The sequence below is a fragment of the Pecten maximus genome, chromosome 3 (genome assembly GCF_902652985.1).
Source record: "Pecten maximus chromosome 3, xPecMax1.1, whole genome shotgun sequence".
NCBI classification, from domain to species: Eukaryota; Metazoa; Mollusca; class Bivalvia; order Pectinida; family Pectinidae; genus Pecten; species Pecten maximus.
This window is the reverse complement of record NC_047017.1, coordinates 40,919,262-40,935,838: the sequence shown is the minus strand read 5'-3', so window position 1 is coordinate 40,935,838 and position 16,577 is coordinate 40,919,262. Positions and strand designations below refer to the sequence as shown.

General features: G+C 34.2%; 2 protein-coding genes and 1 non-coding gene across 3 annotated transcripts in view; 2 read left to right on the top strand and 1 right to left on the bottom strand.

Moving 5' to 3' along the window:
• Nucleotides 1–815: 815 nt before the first annotated feature.
• Nucleotides 816–887, bottom strand: Trnai-aau. The gene has a single exon. It is a non-coding gene; the product is annotated as a tRNA-Ile (tRNA).
• Nucleotides 888–2,016: 1,129 nt separating this feature from the next.
• On the top strand, nt 2,017–9,326 carry LOC117324180 (vesicle-trafficking protein SEC22a-like). The gene is made up of 7 exons (XM_033879864.1): nt 2,017–2,145; nt 3,734–3,953; nt 4,408–4,571; nt 4,923–5,114; nt 5,389–5,519; nt 5,932–6,000; nt 6,443–9,326. The coding sequence occupies exons 2-7, from the start codon at nt 3,769–3,771 to the stop codon at nt 6,641–6,643; spliced, it is 942 nt and encodes a 313-aa protein (XP_033735755.1). The 5' UTR covers nt 2,017–2,145; nt 3,734–3,768; the 3' UTR covers nt 6,644–9,326.
• Nucleotides 9,327–11,985: 2,659 nt separating this feature from the next.
• The window catches only part of LOC117324179 (ribosomal oxygenase 1-like), a 33,910-nt gene continuing 29,318 nt past the window's right edge, over nt 11,986–16,577 (top strand). The window contains exons 1-5 of the mRNA XM_033879863.1: nt 11,986–12,175; nt 13,545–13,658; nt 13,967–14,174; nt 15,084–15,475; nt 15,856–15,995. Of these exons, the coding sequence (XP_033735754.1) occupies nt 12,134–12,175; nt 13,545–13,658; nt 13,967–14,174; nt 15,084–15,475; nt 15,856–15,995 (896 nt within the window). The 5' untranslated portion in view covers nt 11,986–12,133. The remainder of the gene's footprint in view (nt 12,176–13,544; nt 13,659–13,966; nt 14,175–15,083; nt 15,476–15,855; nt 15,996–16,577) is intronic.

Below are 16,577 nucleotides of genomic sequence, written 5' to 3'. Positions count from 1 at the left end.
AACTCGACCATGCTGTGTAATATGTCTCAAACGCCACCATGCGGTGTTCATTTTCTATGTCTGCCATATAGTTTATAATGCGTCTCAAACCCGGCCATATCGTGTACTGTGTCTCAAACCGGTGTACAATATGTCCCAAACACTATTTATGGGTGCCCGTGACTTTACTATACCGTACTATGTGTCTCAAACTCGACCCCGTATATCGTGCGCCACGTGTTTCGATGGCAGCCTCTCAACATTTCATATACATGTAAGTATATTTGGACGAGTAATACAATCCTTTAAATCATACATTAGGAGATATGAAAACACGTCACTATTTTATCAGATTTCGGTATTGATTGAAATCGGGTGATCGGATGAGCTTTTCTTTCAGACTGCGTTGTCAAGCACCAGAGAGTGATTCCCTTTGGATCCGATATCAATATTGTACGATAGCAGTACCGTCAATAAACTCTCCGTTGTGAAAGAATTTCTGATACCGGTCATAAGGAACCATCGCGATCATTTCAAAGACATGGGCGTTTAACCCGTAGATGTACATATGTGTAATAGGAGTGAGGAAATGCACGGCCAGACCGGGGTTCGAACCCGGGACCTCCGAACACTAGCCGGATGCTCTACCAATTGAGCTACCTGGTCGCCGATGATCGACCCGATCCAGTCCCGCTACACTCTTCCCTCCCTTTTTTTAAGGATTCGACCCGAAGACTTCACAACCCAGGTTCGGGTATCCCCTTGTCAAGTATTCACCTCACTTGAAACAAGGTTTGGATCACGGCACCAAATGTAGTAGGAGTGGGGAAAATGCACGGCCAGACCGGGGTTCGAACCCGGGACCTCCGAACATTAGCCGGATGCTCTACCAATTGAGCTACCTGGTCGCCGACGATCGACCCGGTCCAGTTCCGCTAAATAGGTACATGTACGTACGGTGGTATAATCCCTATATATAACAGACCACCAGGTACTCTATCCCAAAAATCATCACATTCATACATCGATTAATGCTTTGATTAATCAAAATCAATTAATATACTACTAATTTATGCTATGATATTGTATCTGTATAAATATGTATCTTATATTAAATTCTAACTAAGGTAATTTAAAAAACCAATACATGATCTTTGTAGTCCTTGCACATTTTGTTTTTGTTTTTGTTTTTTTTTGTTTTTTTCTTGACAATGACCTTTTCCCTCTGAAATAGATTTTCATTAATTTTGCTCATATAAGACGGATTGATGTCTTGATGATGAAAACAATCCCTCTTGTTTCGGAGTCAATATCCCCAAGCTAAGACTGTTGATGATGATGATGGTGTACATTGTCTAATGTCGTACTTGACGACTTTCCAATATCCCCACAGACGATCTTCTTGAGTCTATTGATTTGTCGACGTACAGCATTACGATTATGACTTAATCTCACGTGAGCATTGCTTCAGATAAGTAGATAAGTATGTATACTGACATATAGAATAGATACGAGGCTCTATATATACAGTATGTTTTATGTATACCCTTTGATTTAACAGAGGTCATTATTTTTCCAGTACCTCCACCATGAATCTAGCCCGAGACCCCCTTGCTTAACAGCCTTACAATGTATCAAAAAATAGTCTATAGGCCGTTTTCGTTTTTGCGGTCCAAACGGTTTAAAATTTAACGAGCATGCCGTAGCATACGATTGTTAAATCAAACAGCGCATAGAATAATTTTGGATGTGTACTGTGGATATATAAATAATACGCCTCTATTACAAAATTATTTTTAAGCTTATGGGAAAATATACGGCATACGAATGTTACATCAAACAGCGCATAGAATAATTTTAGATGTGTACTGTGGATATATAAATAATACGCCTCTATTACAAAAAATATTTTTAAGCTTCTGGGAAAATAACAAAGAATTTTTTTCAAAGCATAAAAAAAATAGAAGAAAAAAGTCGGTTCTGTCAGATCAGAGACCTATACATACTAAAACTCTGGCCAGATGAAGTGAAACCGAAAATAGCAACTAGGTGGCGCTGCATTCCACTTCCGGTTATACTTAAGCTACTTGCCGACTTCTTCGACAGATGGTTTAGTACATATGTACAACTGTATGACATTTAAGTGGAGTGGATGCTTATCTGAATGTAAGTAGTTTTCTCTAAACATAAGCATAAACACATTTTTAAATTCGGATATTGTATTTTAAAGCGTACTGAGATATTATAACACGTCACATCTATCATGCCATTCATGGTATGAAATGACATAATGTCATCTGTCATCATCTGTCATGGTCTCATACAGGTTGAACAATACACCGATTCTTTATTTCTTATGATCGGAAAGATCGTGCCTTATTCAAAATGTTACGGTTGATTTCAATTTTTCCCATCAAAACAAATGTTACATTGCAATTAGTCCTGTCAAAAATATATTGCCACTATTTTTTTCTTCCAATGGAAGTACACAACGTAATATATTATTGGACAATGGTGTTTGTTTTATTTGTGGAATCCATATTGAACTAGAAAGACTATTCTAATGTTGAACAAAGGAACCTCAAAATTGAACCTCTCAAAAGAAATAGAAGTTGTAGGAGTGGAAAAATGCACAGCCAGATCGGGGTTTGAACATAGGACCTCCAAACACTAGCCGATGCTCTACCGATTGAGCTACCTGGTTGCCGATGATCAACCCGGTCCGCTTCTGCTATACTCATCCCTTCCTTTTAAAGTATTTGACCCTGAAGACTTCACAACTCACAACCCAGGTTCGGGTATCCCCTTGTCATGTACCGTATTTGACCTAATAAGGGCGCAGGGCGCGGGTAATTGACAGTGGGGGCGCCCTTATTAAGATTAGTTATTCTGAAGTTTTATGAAACAGACTGTACCTTATAGCAGAATACCCAAGGCTGTGGAAACGGTAAAATATTCAGTCATAAAAATATTCCAGATGAAGATATCTATTCATTATCATATATTAAGCTTAAACATCACTTGAATATTCCTGTAAACATGTAAACAATGCAAGCTGATCTTTAGACCAGAGAACGTGTGTTCCACCATTTATGTTCAAATGGAACTCTTTTGTGTTCTATTTATAGACACAGGTGATTTCCCAGATCATATCAGACATCGTTTTGTTTGACCTATTAATTTATTTTCAATGTCATTTACTAGCTTTCTGTTCTGAACAAAAGTTATTTATAAACAAGAATGAAGTCTTTTACTTTATCTTCAAATAAAGAGGGTAACTTATTATTTGTATGTTTAGTTTCGGGTGCTCTTTGCACTGACATGTCACCTGTGTGTGTGTGTACGAATTGACAAAATGTGGCGAATACTTGTGTTCAAGTTACTTAATTTGCTAAAGAAAATAGAACACATAAAGTAGCAAAATTTTCACATGAATTATTACTTTTGAACACCATTTTGACACTCAGTCAAAGATTTATTTTCTTGAAAAAAGGTAGGGGCGCCCTTATTAGGGCAGGCGCCCTTATTGGGTCAAATATGGTATTCACCTCACTTGAAACAAGGTTTGGTCACAGGCACCAAATGTAGTAGGAGTGGAAAAATGCACAGCCTGTCTGGGGTTCAAACCTGGGACCTCCGAACTCTAGCCGGATGCTCTACCGATTGAGCTACCTGGTCGCTGATGATCGACCCGGTCCAGTTTCACTACATGACACTTTTTTTTACCACTGTTCTGCCAAATTTGTTTTTTCAGCTCTACTTCTCCTTCAGTGAGCATCCAAGTGCAAGATGATTTATCAAACGATGATAAGTCGGACATACGATGGCCACCCATTGACGGCCAATACTGACACATCCAATCATCATCAGGGTTCAGATGTAAAGGAAGGTCTGAAAAACATGAAATTTTTGTCAAGAATGGCTGGTCGTTTTCAGGATAGGTGTTCATTTTATTTGGATGCTGTATGTGTACAGTAAGTTTACCATGTAATTTATTTACAATCAAAATTAGCATTTTATATATACATTGATGTTTACAGGGATGATTTAATTATATATCAATATATATGTCAGATACAGCAGTAACGATAACAATGATTGATATCAACCAACTGAATAAAATCAAACATTATTTCTGATCATCATATATACAAAGTCACAAAATTGCTGTCAAATTTCCAAATAAGAATACTGTATTTGTATATAATCTCACAAGTGACATATATTATAACAAATGAGTGTTCAATAATCACATGTACAGGATACAAGATTTCCTTACCTTTTAATTCTGAAATGTTAGTGGAAATAAATGTACTATTTTTTAAGGCCTGAGAGTATAATACACTTTAGTAATTATATGTCACTTTAGATTGACATAGGTGGTCTTACAATATTTGTAATTAAACCTCAATTCAACATTTTTTGCAGTTTCATATCTGCCTTGGGCCTGACCTACCTTGTTGTATGCGATGCTTCATACCCACCTGTACTTGCTTTCTCCTTCCTTGACGAGATACAGAAAGAATTTCTCAAAAGCTATGAAAGAAACAAAGTGGATGCAGTTACCAGACCATACAGTCTTATAGAATTTGGTAAATCTATCTTGACTGCTTGCTGTTCAATTATAGATCTTAATTCCAAGCGCATTATGTTCCTAGAATAAGTTACATTACAATACATGAGCTCACATTTGAAGGCTTCTTCATTCAATAAGTCATGCCATTATATATACAATGTACTGGTATGTAAAAAAAGTTGGCTCCTTTTTGACCCTCCTTCACTGACTAAGTAATAAGTAATGTTTGATATTGTGGAGTGCATTGTTTAAGGGGTTTTTAATAATTTATTCAAACTTAAGTACATGTATTCATTATTGTGTTGAATTAGTGGAATCAACATAGTATAATATCCTTTGCTAATAAATTATCGTATGTTTTTGTCAGATATGTCCATGCAGAAGGTAAAACAGAGATACAACAACCCTCGGTCATTGACTACTAAACTAAACCTGGCAGTGTTGAGTGAAGAACTGAAGCTACGACCTCCTTACATCATCAGCCCTGAGCAGCTTCGGCCATCTGATAACTCCTACAACATAGATAACAACATCAAGTCCAACACATTCGCTACATCAGGTAAGATACAGGGGGTGTCCGATACATAAACTTATTGTACAAATTTACATTTGACAGTTTTTAGAATAACCAATACATTGTACAAATCTACTTTTCAATTAAATCCAACTGTAAGCAGCATAAACCCATGAAAAATACTGTTATGATGTTAGACCATACAGATGCGAGATGGTCGTTATAAAAAAAAAAAATGCTGAAATCTGTAGATCTACATAAGATCTTCAGAAGTTCTTCATGACTTATTTGTTTTTAAGGAAAAGCTTTTTTTTTTCAGCATCACGTTACAAACATGGAAGTTATGTGCCTATGGGTCTAAGAACAGTGCTTGCTGTTGGACTGAGTTTATTTTGTGCTGTGCTAAATCTGACACGGGGCCTTGCAGTAATCAACGATGCTCATATAGAGGTAGCTGTATAATTATGTTATTGCTTGTAGTTATCAAAAAATGACAATCACTCCAGGAAAGCTGATATAAATCTCCTGAAGTACCTATATCTATTGCCTTTACTTTGTATCATATCATTTAGTTCCTAAATTACCTGTCTTATTTCCTGTGGAAAATACTAACATAGTATCATTATAGAATTATATGAAGCAATCATCTTCAGATCATCCCCTTTATATGAAGTAACTGTTCTGTTATATGTCTTGTTATGGCAGGGAATGACCTAAAATAAAACTATTGGACACTCTTTTCCATTGTATTAAGACAATTTTGATATCGCATGATTTTACAGTCATTTTACCATAGTTATTTTACCATAGTTGTGTAAGGTATATCACACAAACCGATCATGTTCTTAATCTGATGTTTTAGGACTACGACAGTGACCATTACCAATATGCCGCCACATTTATTCTAAACTTCATACTCCTATTATATCAGGTAAGACTTACATTTGGAAGCAGACAAGTTGGTTAGAGATTTTTTTGTTGTATGGATTGAAATTTACCGTGATTTATCTGAGAGGTGTTACACATATAACATTTCTGTAAATAAAATGAGATACATTGTTTAACTAATACAGATACCCTAGGGTGGTCAGGTGGCACAGTGGTAACACGAATGCCTTTCACATAATGTCAGGGTTTTTTTCTGAGTGGACATAACTTGTTTTGCAATTGTTGTAAAATAACGTTAACTTTTGAATACAGATACCTTGGTAGCATTTTATATCCCCAACAGTGTCACCATCAGGGGAGTACATCAGTGAATATACACAAAGTCACATAAGTTCGCTGCTTTAGGAATTGTTTTGAAGATTTTGTTACTACTCATCTTGTCTGTGACATCTATGTACTATGAAGCACCATTTGCTATGTTGTAGGTATACCTCCTGTGTGTGCCAGTGAAGACGCGCAGACCACTGGCATGTGCCACACTGTTCAGCATTTGTCTTTGTCAGCTTTACCTCTGGGAATATCGCAATAACTATCTCATCATATTCCACTTCATTGTTGCTGTTTTTGGAACATTTGTAATATTTAAACGCAAAGTACAAGAAAAACTTCCACAGTATACATTATGATATGTACATTGTATATATTGTAATTAAACCATATTTTAATTGGTCAGTGTTCATTTTTGCAATAAATATAGTTCAACATTAAAGTTTGTACAGAATGTCAAACAGTTGTATTATCTGGCGTATTCATATCCAATAAGGATGTTCCTGTTTATATCATTATACCCTAACAACCTGAGGTGTCGTCAGTGTGGTTTTATGACAGGAATATTTTATTTGGTAAACCACTTATAAAGTGTATCTATTGACCCTATTCCAGATGTCCTCCAATGGTTTGTATAGACCTAGACTTTTATGTTATCTTCTGGACTCGGTACCAAGTACTGCCATCAGTGAGACTGTTTTATAAGTACTATTGTCTAGTCAATGACCAGAGTACATTTAAAGTAATAATATATAATAATTGTATCACATTGAAGTCTGTTGAGGAGACAAGAAACATACAAAGTGACTAGTGTTGTTTGAATGGTTGTTTCCTGGTTAATATCCGTGTAACTTCATATTGAGTAAATAAAGCCATATTTTTATGTTATTTTGTTTACTCTGACTTAGTATTGTTTCATTTAGAGAAGATTTCAATTCAGTTTGAAGGACATTTTTGAGACTTTGGGGCCAATTATATATAGAAACAGATTTTTCATAAATTACTATTCATTATCAATTCAATCTGATTAAAATCATATCTTGCACTCCCGTTTTGTAAGACATATTGGAGTGTAGCTTACTATACAGGAGCATAGATCAAGATATAATTTTAATAAGATCATTATCAATTTAACTTTGAATAAATTTGTCTTGAGAGAGCCGAGTGGGGCAAAGTTGTTTATTTCATCACATCATTTAATGGAGGCTGTTTATATTGAATCAGTTGTGATTTTGGAGTAAAACATTAAGGTGACATTACCGCATTATTGCATGATAACAGACATGTAGAAATGATTACAAGCAGTCAGAGGAAACAACATTTTTTTATTGGAAATATTACCAGGTACTGTTATATGAGAGAGTGTTTAAACGATCATATATCCATGTCCATATCAGATTTCCTATAATGAGTCCTGCTTTCCAAAGTCTACTCTTTAGTTTGGTAGAGTTTTTCTCAGATGAGACCATTATCTTCAGTCACATAGAAGTTTATACAGGATCTAAGTTGTGTAACAGTACTGTGACTATGGATAGAAGTTTATACAGGATCTAAGTTGTGTAACAGTACTGTGACAATGGATAGATGTTCGTTTTACTTCTCAGTTTATCATAGAGATATGTTTTAAATTACATTGTACAGGGTTTGTAATTATATTGTATTCCTTGAATCGATGTCCTCACCAATCTGTTTAACAAATTGTTCCGTGTTATCTTTAACCCTGGTAAATACTAGCCGCAGTATACTGCTTGGCCAGAAAGAAGTTATTGTAGCTAAAACTTTTAAATACATTGTCACAAGACTAGTAGTGCAGAGGTCCTAAGTTCAAATCCTAGCAGAGCGGTTGAAATAAATTTAATTAATAATTACCTCTGTTACATATATATGACATTAAGTTGTGTTTTTTAGAGGTCAACATGTCTCCATTTTCATTTTCAATTTTGTGTTAAAAGGTTGTTGCCAACAAATGTTTATTTATGATTTGTTTGGATGATTACATAATGAACCGACAAATATTAAAACTATTTTTTGATAAATTCATTATTTATTTTTATTAAGCAAGGAAAAGTGGAAGAATTTTCTGGACAATTTGGATTTATTTTTTACACTACCAATATGTGAATTGTATGGCATTGAAAAGTCTTTTGCCAGATATTACAATTGTAGCTTTAAAGCTATAAATACCGATGAATCATCTGTTTGAAATCAGCTGTTACATGGCTACGTTTACTATGTACTACACCTGATGTAGCCATAGTACGACTACATGTACGTAGTAAATGTAGCCATGTAACAGCTGATTTCAATCAGATTGACAAGTGAACACCTTATATCAATATGATGCATGCCAAATGTTATTGGATCTGGAGATTTTTTTATGATTTATTAAATTATAATGTTATTGATAATAAATCTCCTATTGCAGTTAATTCTATGAATTTTTTGTGGTAAATAATATCTACATCATATCATTATGATCCATAGACTACCCATGCAACATTTTATGAACCATTGACTTAGGTGATAGGTCAGTGTTGTACGACACATTGACTAAGTTCATATGTCAGTGTTTTAATACCCATTGACTAAGTTCATAGGTCAGTGATTTTGTGACCCTAGATTTAGGTTATAGTTCAGCATTTAATAACCTATTGACCCATGTCATAGGTCAGTGTTTTACTACCTATTGATTAAGGTCATATGTCAGTGTTTTATGACCTATTGACCCATGTCATTGGTCAGTGTTTTTTACTCATTAACAAATATCAAAGGTCAGTGTTTTATAAGCCATAGAATTTATACTTTATGACCGACAAGGTTGTTGTAAGCATTTAATTTTGGTGCACAGTGGCATATTAATGGTGCGCATAGAGATATTGTGTTCTTTTTGAAGATAAAGACAAGACTTTTACCATGTTAATGCTTGTGGAGAAGGGTATTATTGAGATTAAAACATTTTGCATGATTGAATAAGATTTAATTGTTTTTTTTAACATGTTTTTAAAGCATAAATTAATGAAATAAAAGTAAATTGAATTTTGATGTGAAAGGCTATTTTTCTTTTATGACATACAGATGATATTAATGTGTTTTGTGTAGTACCAACAGATGATATTAATGTGTTTTGTGCAGTACTGGTACAGTATTTGTATATTCCTTTTAGTCCCAAGTTATGAAGCTTAATTTCGAGGTTGATCATTAAAACAAAATAGCTCACAGGCAACTATCTTAAATTATAACAGAAGTTAAGCTTAATGTACGGCATGGATCTTCCTCAATTTTCACAGCAGTGTAGATTCCTCTTTATCTCTAGTTGTACATGTTTAATTTTGTAACTGATTGGAAGACCAATATGACCAACAGACACCCTTTTTGGTGTTTGTGTTCCCTAAGTAACACTTATCCACATATATTTCATCAAAGGGTTAAGACTGCAGGATTCTCCTTTCAATAACCAATTGAATGGCGTCACAGCAAATGCAATGACGTCACATAGACAATGGTCTTGCCTTGTTGTAACCTCAAAATACATAAGAGGGCAAAAAATATAATTTGTCCTTCAGGGTAAAACTCTTAATTACGCTGCCAAACGCTCTGCAAGTTTTTTTTTTTTTTTTTTTTTCTTTATTTCTACAGAAGTTCATAATTGAACTTTCTCAAGTTTCATGTAGAGGCCTCTTGGTTGTGCATGTTCGATATGGAGACTGATCGATCAAATAAATCAGAGACGTATATACCCTGATATACATGTCTCTGAATAAATTGACCTACGGATGCCTATCTTGGATTTTGACAGTTAATGCTACTTCTCAGAAAGAACATCACGTGTAATTCCTTAAAGGGTTAGCCAGGACTTTGGGACAATGAGAGTTTATAAAATTGTTCAAATGGGTGAAGAATATATATCATAATACCCAGAACTGGACCAAGAACCGTGATATTTGTCTTGCATAAAACTATATATCAGCCTTCATAACAGAAAGATATATGGTGGCAATGTCACTGGAGCTGGTTTGGTAAAATACTTAAACAACGTCATCTGAACAGGGACAGCAATATACAAATGTATTCAGATTCACGCACCACTGACAGACGTGCAAACAGTATTGTGGCGTTAAATATGTTTTGATATATATTTCATTTTGACATTTCAATGAATTTTTGTGACTTCGTTTTTCGATGAATCTTATTGATATTTCACAAATATATGTAGAGATTTATCAGTTCCTTCCTCTGTATAGTTGTCTATAGTCGATTTCAAGAAATATTGCACATTACATTTTCAAAATTTTAGCAAGGAAAAAACAAAACAAAGTCACGCTTTTGTTACGGTGCATAGATTCGTCTATTTTGGGAAAATAAAGTACGAGAAAAGAGTAATTATGGTCTACTGGTGGTTGGGATTTCACGAATATCCATTAAAACCAATCATTAAAACTGTGGGGTTTTTTTTTTAAAGTGAATGAAATATAGCAAAAATATTTTGCACGTCTCCGTATACAAGGTATAATAAAGGTTCGATATCAAGATATTCATTTATAGGCCTAAAGGCTTAAACCGTGTGTGGACGAATGGCTGTAATATCACAATTTGTATAAATAGAGATATACATTTGTGAAACAGTAATGATAACAAACGAGTTCGTCTGCTGAAACCATTACGTCTAAAGGTTATAATTATATATGTATTTATTGCTTATAACGAAGAAGATGTTAGCAATATTTCAAGACTAGGTCACGTAATTTGTTTGATTTGATAACAGGCAAAGGGGAGAGCTAAAACGCTGGTTTAAAATGGATAGACTACTTTTGGAAGAAGAACTGATTTGAAAGAATCTAGAGAATCAATTGAAGTAATTTGTGTTGATAAAACATTCCAATATCGGCAATTGTTCTGGGGAAGAATGAGAATTGTCTACTGTGTGTTTTACATGAAATTTAATATGAGTGGGAATTTCGAGAGAAACGGTTTGGTCGGATGAGAGAGCTTTTCTTTACAGCCATTAGGTCATGCTTGATTTTGATAAATGGAGCAAGTCTTGCGCCTTTTCTTCTCTTTACTAAAGAGCGACACTCTATGATGTTTAACATATATATGGTCCAACGCTTGAGTTGTTTCTAAATTTGTTGGGAGACATAACGGACAGCTCTGCATTGAACCTCAACCATTATAACCTTGTTTATATTATTTTTCAAGCGTTGATCCCAGACAGAACAAACATGCTCTAAGGTTGGTCTTACTTGGGAGAAGTATGCCTGCGTTTTGACTTTTTTGGAATTCTTAAAAAGCCCAGGGTTGAGTTCGCCTTTGCACAGATCTATTAATTTCGACTTCGCAATTGAGATCTGATTGGAGAGTTACTCCCAAGTATTTTGCTTCTGTTACATGATTGGGTTCCTTTCAATGTAGTTTGTAAGAGAACTGCAGGGTTTTATTGTTGGAGATGGATAGGATGGAACATATGATAGAACGGACTAATGTGACACAGGAACGGTAACTCTTGGTAGTGTTCTTGCTTTTGTTTTTTTAGCGATGTAAGCGGTATATATTTTGGTATTCACTAGATCTATGTTTCAGTCTCAAATTTGATTTTTTGCTGTTTTAAAGTGTACCAGATTTCGTTGATAATATGGATTATTGTCACTTTTCAATACATTAAACAAATCAGATTCATCATTTTTAATATCATAAGCGACTTTAAATTTTGAACAGCAACACATGGCGGGATGTTGTTAAAAGTGGATGCTAACTAAATTCAACGATTATAAGATAAAATTAATATTAACAATTTATGGTGAACAGATACTTCGACCACCACTTATCCGTGTTCCAGTGGAAATCGCCAAAAAATGAAGAAAGTGTCGGCATTTTCAGTTTTCAAAGCGAAAAAGGTATTGGACTAATCAGATCCAGCAGGGGTTTCCCCGACCTGTTGAGTAAGGGCATATATATATGCACTTGTATCTGGTAATTGACACTCAGGGTTAAAATTGCCTTCGATATGTAATAGTCAACTACTATATTATAGTATACATCAAAGGCAATTTTAACTCTGGGTGTTAATGACCAAATACAAAAGTCTATGGTTAGCGGTATGGTTAGAGCCAGCTGTACACATCTTCATGTTCTGTGTTCATTGAAGTCATGTTCGTTTATGCGGATAAACAGGTTCGTATGGTATATGTCCGGTTTATATTTTGACAAATGTTAATATAGGCCTTGGAAGTCTTTGTTATGGCTCGTCTGAATACAAAATAAATCACCTTATTTCTTTAACAAACTATATATACTGTAGCTACTATATATATATATGTATATCTACCTCTCGTTCTCAAGGCAGACATCCTGCCGTTAGGCCTAGGTAGTACATGTAGGTAGTATATAATATATAGGCTTTGATGGGAATAATTTTACAGGCTGCAGTATCTTTAAGACAATTGGTGAAAATTAAAAACCTCTAGCAGTGCCAACACAAAACTAACCAATAAAAGAATCCGTTATTAGATTTAGACTTGATTAATCTGCTTGATGAAATATAGTGTGTGCCCTAGCTAGCCTAATCCTATAATGTAAGAATTTGAAGGTCTATATGATATATTAGGATTTTTAGCTTAAGAATTTTTTTTTAAATGTAGATATGCGATAATAAACATTAAAAATCTTGATTTGAACATTCAAAGTCTTATATTATAGGACTAATGTACATGTGTGGCTCAACATTGGAGGCTTTCAGAAATGCAGTCACACACCATGGCCAATAGCCCTTCGAATCCCTCTCTCTCTCTTCTACGTACAGTAGCCCATGTTTCATCTGGCCCTGACATGTCTGTATGGTTGCAATTGGATACCGGTACTTGGTTCTGGTACCATACCAATATAGTCCTATAATATAAGACTTCGAAGCTAAGGTTCATATCATTAATTTTTACGTTTATAATCGGATATTTACAATTTTGTTATTTGCCGAACCTCGAAGTCAATTATTGAATAATGACCCAGAAACAGAAAAAAAAGTCTGAATGCAACATTTTGTTAAATAAAGTTCTAGTTATATGATTAAAATATAGATTATCTTCCGGGGTATACATGATAATACATTACTTTATGTTAGCTAGGGATCCTTCTAAGATACATTAGCATCCCTGGTTTGATATGCCAAAGGCATTTGTCATAAGATGTCACCATGTTTTACTTATTTTAATGTCAATGTACATTAAGGGTATGTATAAAAGTTATAAAATTACCTTGTACATGTATTAGGAAGAAGACCAACCGAATGATATGGACAAAGGCAGTATTCGCCGTGCAGCCAGTACACCTGCTGTAAATGTATCTGATGATAAGAAGATGGATGGCAGAAGTAAAAAAATCCTGGTCAGAATCAGAAAATACTGTAATCTATAAACATAATAACATGTATAACTGTTGTTGTTTTCAACCAATCGCTCTGTTGAAACGTTGATATGAATTCCATCTGTTAAACTTTAATTCTTCATGGGATAAATATATGTTTAACTTACTTATATGATTATGTATTAAACCTTTTGTTGTAAATTTACATTTGTACAGTACTGTACCTACAAAAAAAAGAAAAAACATGTTTTTATTACTCTAAAAGATATTACATTTGTATATGCAATGTGTTTGTTATATAAATTGATTATAATTTGTGTAACATTTAGAGGGCGCTGAAGACAGGTAGTCTGCGACAGAGTCTACGAGGAACGCCAAAGATGAGACCTTCCATTCTAAAGGTGCGCGATAGTGGTCCAGTTGCTGGAGACGAAGACACAGTAAAGTTGACCAGTCTACGGGCTTCCAACTCGGACCTGACCAACAATGATTCCACACCATCTGTTGCTAAAAAATCACACAAGGAAAAACTGTCTAGTAAGTCACAAACTTATACGTTTAAAATCTGTTTTCCTATATACATTTTGGTGGATTGCGTTTGCTGGCATGTTTACCTTTTCCATCATTCTATAAGTTATCTTGATTAGACTTTGCATTTTGCATGTTTAAAACACACAGTCCAAAATCACTAAATATAAATACAATATGATCATGTGACACATAGATTTATGTGAATGATATTTGTGCTTCGAATTCACTGACTTTGTTTAGATGTTTGTTTAATAGTTCTTTTCAAATTTCTACTCACCGAATTTAGTAATAAGAAATTCTAAAACAAAAATAGAAAATCTTAATATTTTTTATATATATGGATTATATGCACATGGAGTGAATGTTTGTTTTACAAAATGAATATTAAATTAATTTGAAAATAGGGATAAGTATTTTCAAAAAAGCCTTTTCCAATCAGTGTTTGTAATTTTAGTAAAGTCTGAACATCAATTTCAAAATTATATGAATCACACACTAAGACATAATGGATTCTCAAATGAAAACTTGGGGTAGGCCCCACAGAAAAATCATTGACCTTGGACAATTTTGTGGCCAAAGTCTACATTAGGTTAATTTACAATATAAGGAAATTTGTTAAATTAAAATTGGTATATATATATATATATAGTGTGAGATTTCATGCCCCACAATATGAAGGGAGCATTTTATTTAATTTCCTGTCTGTGTGTACAGCTTGTCATTTAGATTTTACATTTAACATTGTGGGTACCGTACTTAGATAGATGTACAAAAAATTTCATTTCTTTGGTTAGTTTTTGGATCTAGCTAAATTTTCATTTGAGTTGAAGAATAATAAGTATTTTACAAACTATTTGTAGTTTGTTAGTTAGCTAATTAATTAAAACTGTCTACCTAACTTTCAAATATGAACAGGTGCAAGTCTTCGTCAAGACACGCCCAAGGTACCACAGATGACAATGATTAAGCCTCGCCGTAAAATGCAACCTGGTGGAGACTCCTTACCTCCTAAAGGTAAAAATCAGTCACAATCAAAACCTCCAATAGACATAGCTAGGTCATCTTCCAAGATCAAGTCAGTGTCTGCCAAAACGGAAGAATCTTCTGAAAAACGAATCCAGTCTCCCAAATCACCAGCCAGCATGGAGAACTCTTCACCCAAACAAGGAAAAGAAGGAGCCTCCCCAAGTTTAAGATCGACACCGAAAAGAAACAAGAGACACCAAAACTCTGCTGAAAATGGAACACCAAGCAAGAGAAAGAAATCTGAAAATACTACAAGTGACCAGTTTGAATGTAGCACAGAGGTATATGTATATATATATATTTATATATGTATTAAAGATTTGAGTTTATGACATATATAACTCGGTATAAGAGCTGTTTCAGGATACACAGAACTTGTTATAAGAGCTGTTGCCTTTTTTACATTATATGTACCACACACTTCTGTAAAATCCTCAGATTTTAATTGCTTTTAACAACATAAAGTGAGTTACTAATTTTGGCTTAGATATATAAATGTAAAATCTTGTGGATAATGCGCTTCCCCACACTTCCCCACAAAAAAAAAAAAGAAAAGAAAAGAAAATTGGAATCCAAAATGAAACAACTGAAGTGTTTCATATTTCATCGACTGAATTACCACTGTTGTATATAAAACAAATATGTTGTCTTTTTTTGTCAGGAAATAGAGCAAGCGATGGATTTTGCAGATGAAACTGTAATGGAAAATTCAAACTTACCCTACATGCATGACAGCACGATGGAAGCCAAGAAAATTTTTGAGTGTCTTATACATCCTGTAAAACCAGACAAATTCTTCAAGTGAGTCATAGGTTTTGGAATGAAATCTCTTTCATCTTCGTAATTTTTGCATTATATTGTAATATATCATATTAAGTAAGTAAACTGAACCAGGGTGATGAAATCACCATAGGTACTTATAAGTGTGGTGATACAGCTATGTACAACACAGGATATCTACTTTGTACTTAGAATATCTGGTTTGGTTGCACTTTAAAAAAATCATATCAAAATAATGTTTGGGAAAAGCATGCTCTTCAGAAAATATTTGTATCATCAGATAAAGAAAATTGGAACTGTACAGGTATTGATTAGTAATCTTTCTTGTTTATCTCCTTTGCCTGAAGGGCAAGTGAGGTCATGAAAAATGAAACAGTGTAAATCCCACATTACTATGATGATCTCCAGTATATCAGAATGGATTTGAACTAAATTTGTTCTGTGTGGCAGGACCAAAAAGAATCTATTGTATAATTTGCTTGTATTGACCCCATATGAGTTTAGACGTGTAAAACCCAATATATAGTATATAACAGAAAGAACTTTAAAATCCTTTCCTTCAGTACATTGAAGGATTTTAATCAAATTTGTTCTTGGATAACC

Bases quoted from the DNA above. Each gene is read 5' to 3' on its own strand.
- LOC117324180 (XM_033879864.1), top strand. From the start codon at position 3,769: ATGATTTATCAAACGATGATAAGTCGGACATACGATGGCCACCCATTG. The intron at 5,115-5,388 runs GTAAGATACAGG...TTTTTTTTTCAG, and splicing joins CAACACATTCGCTACATCAG to CATCACGTTACAAACATGGA. The intron at 6,001-6,442 runs GTAAGACTTACA...GCTATGTTGTAG, and splicing joins TCATACTCCTATTATATCAG to GTATACCTCCTGTGTGTGCC.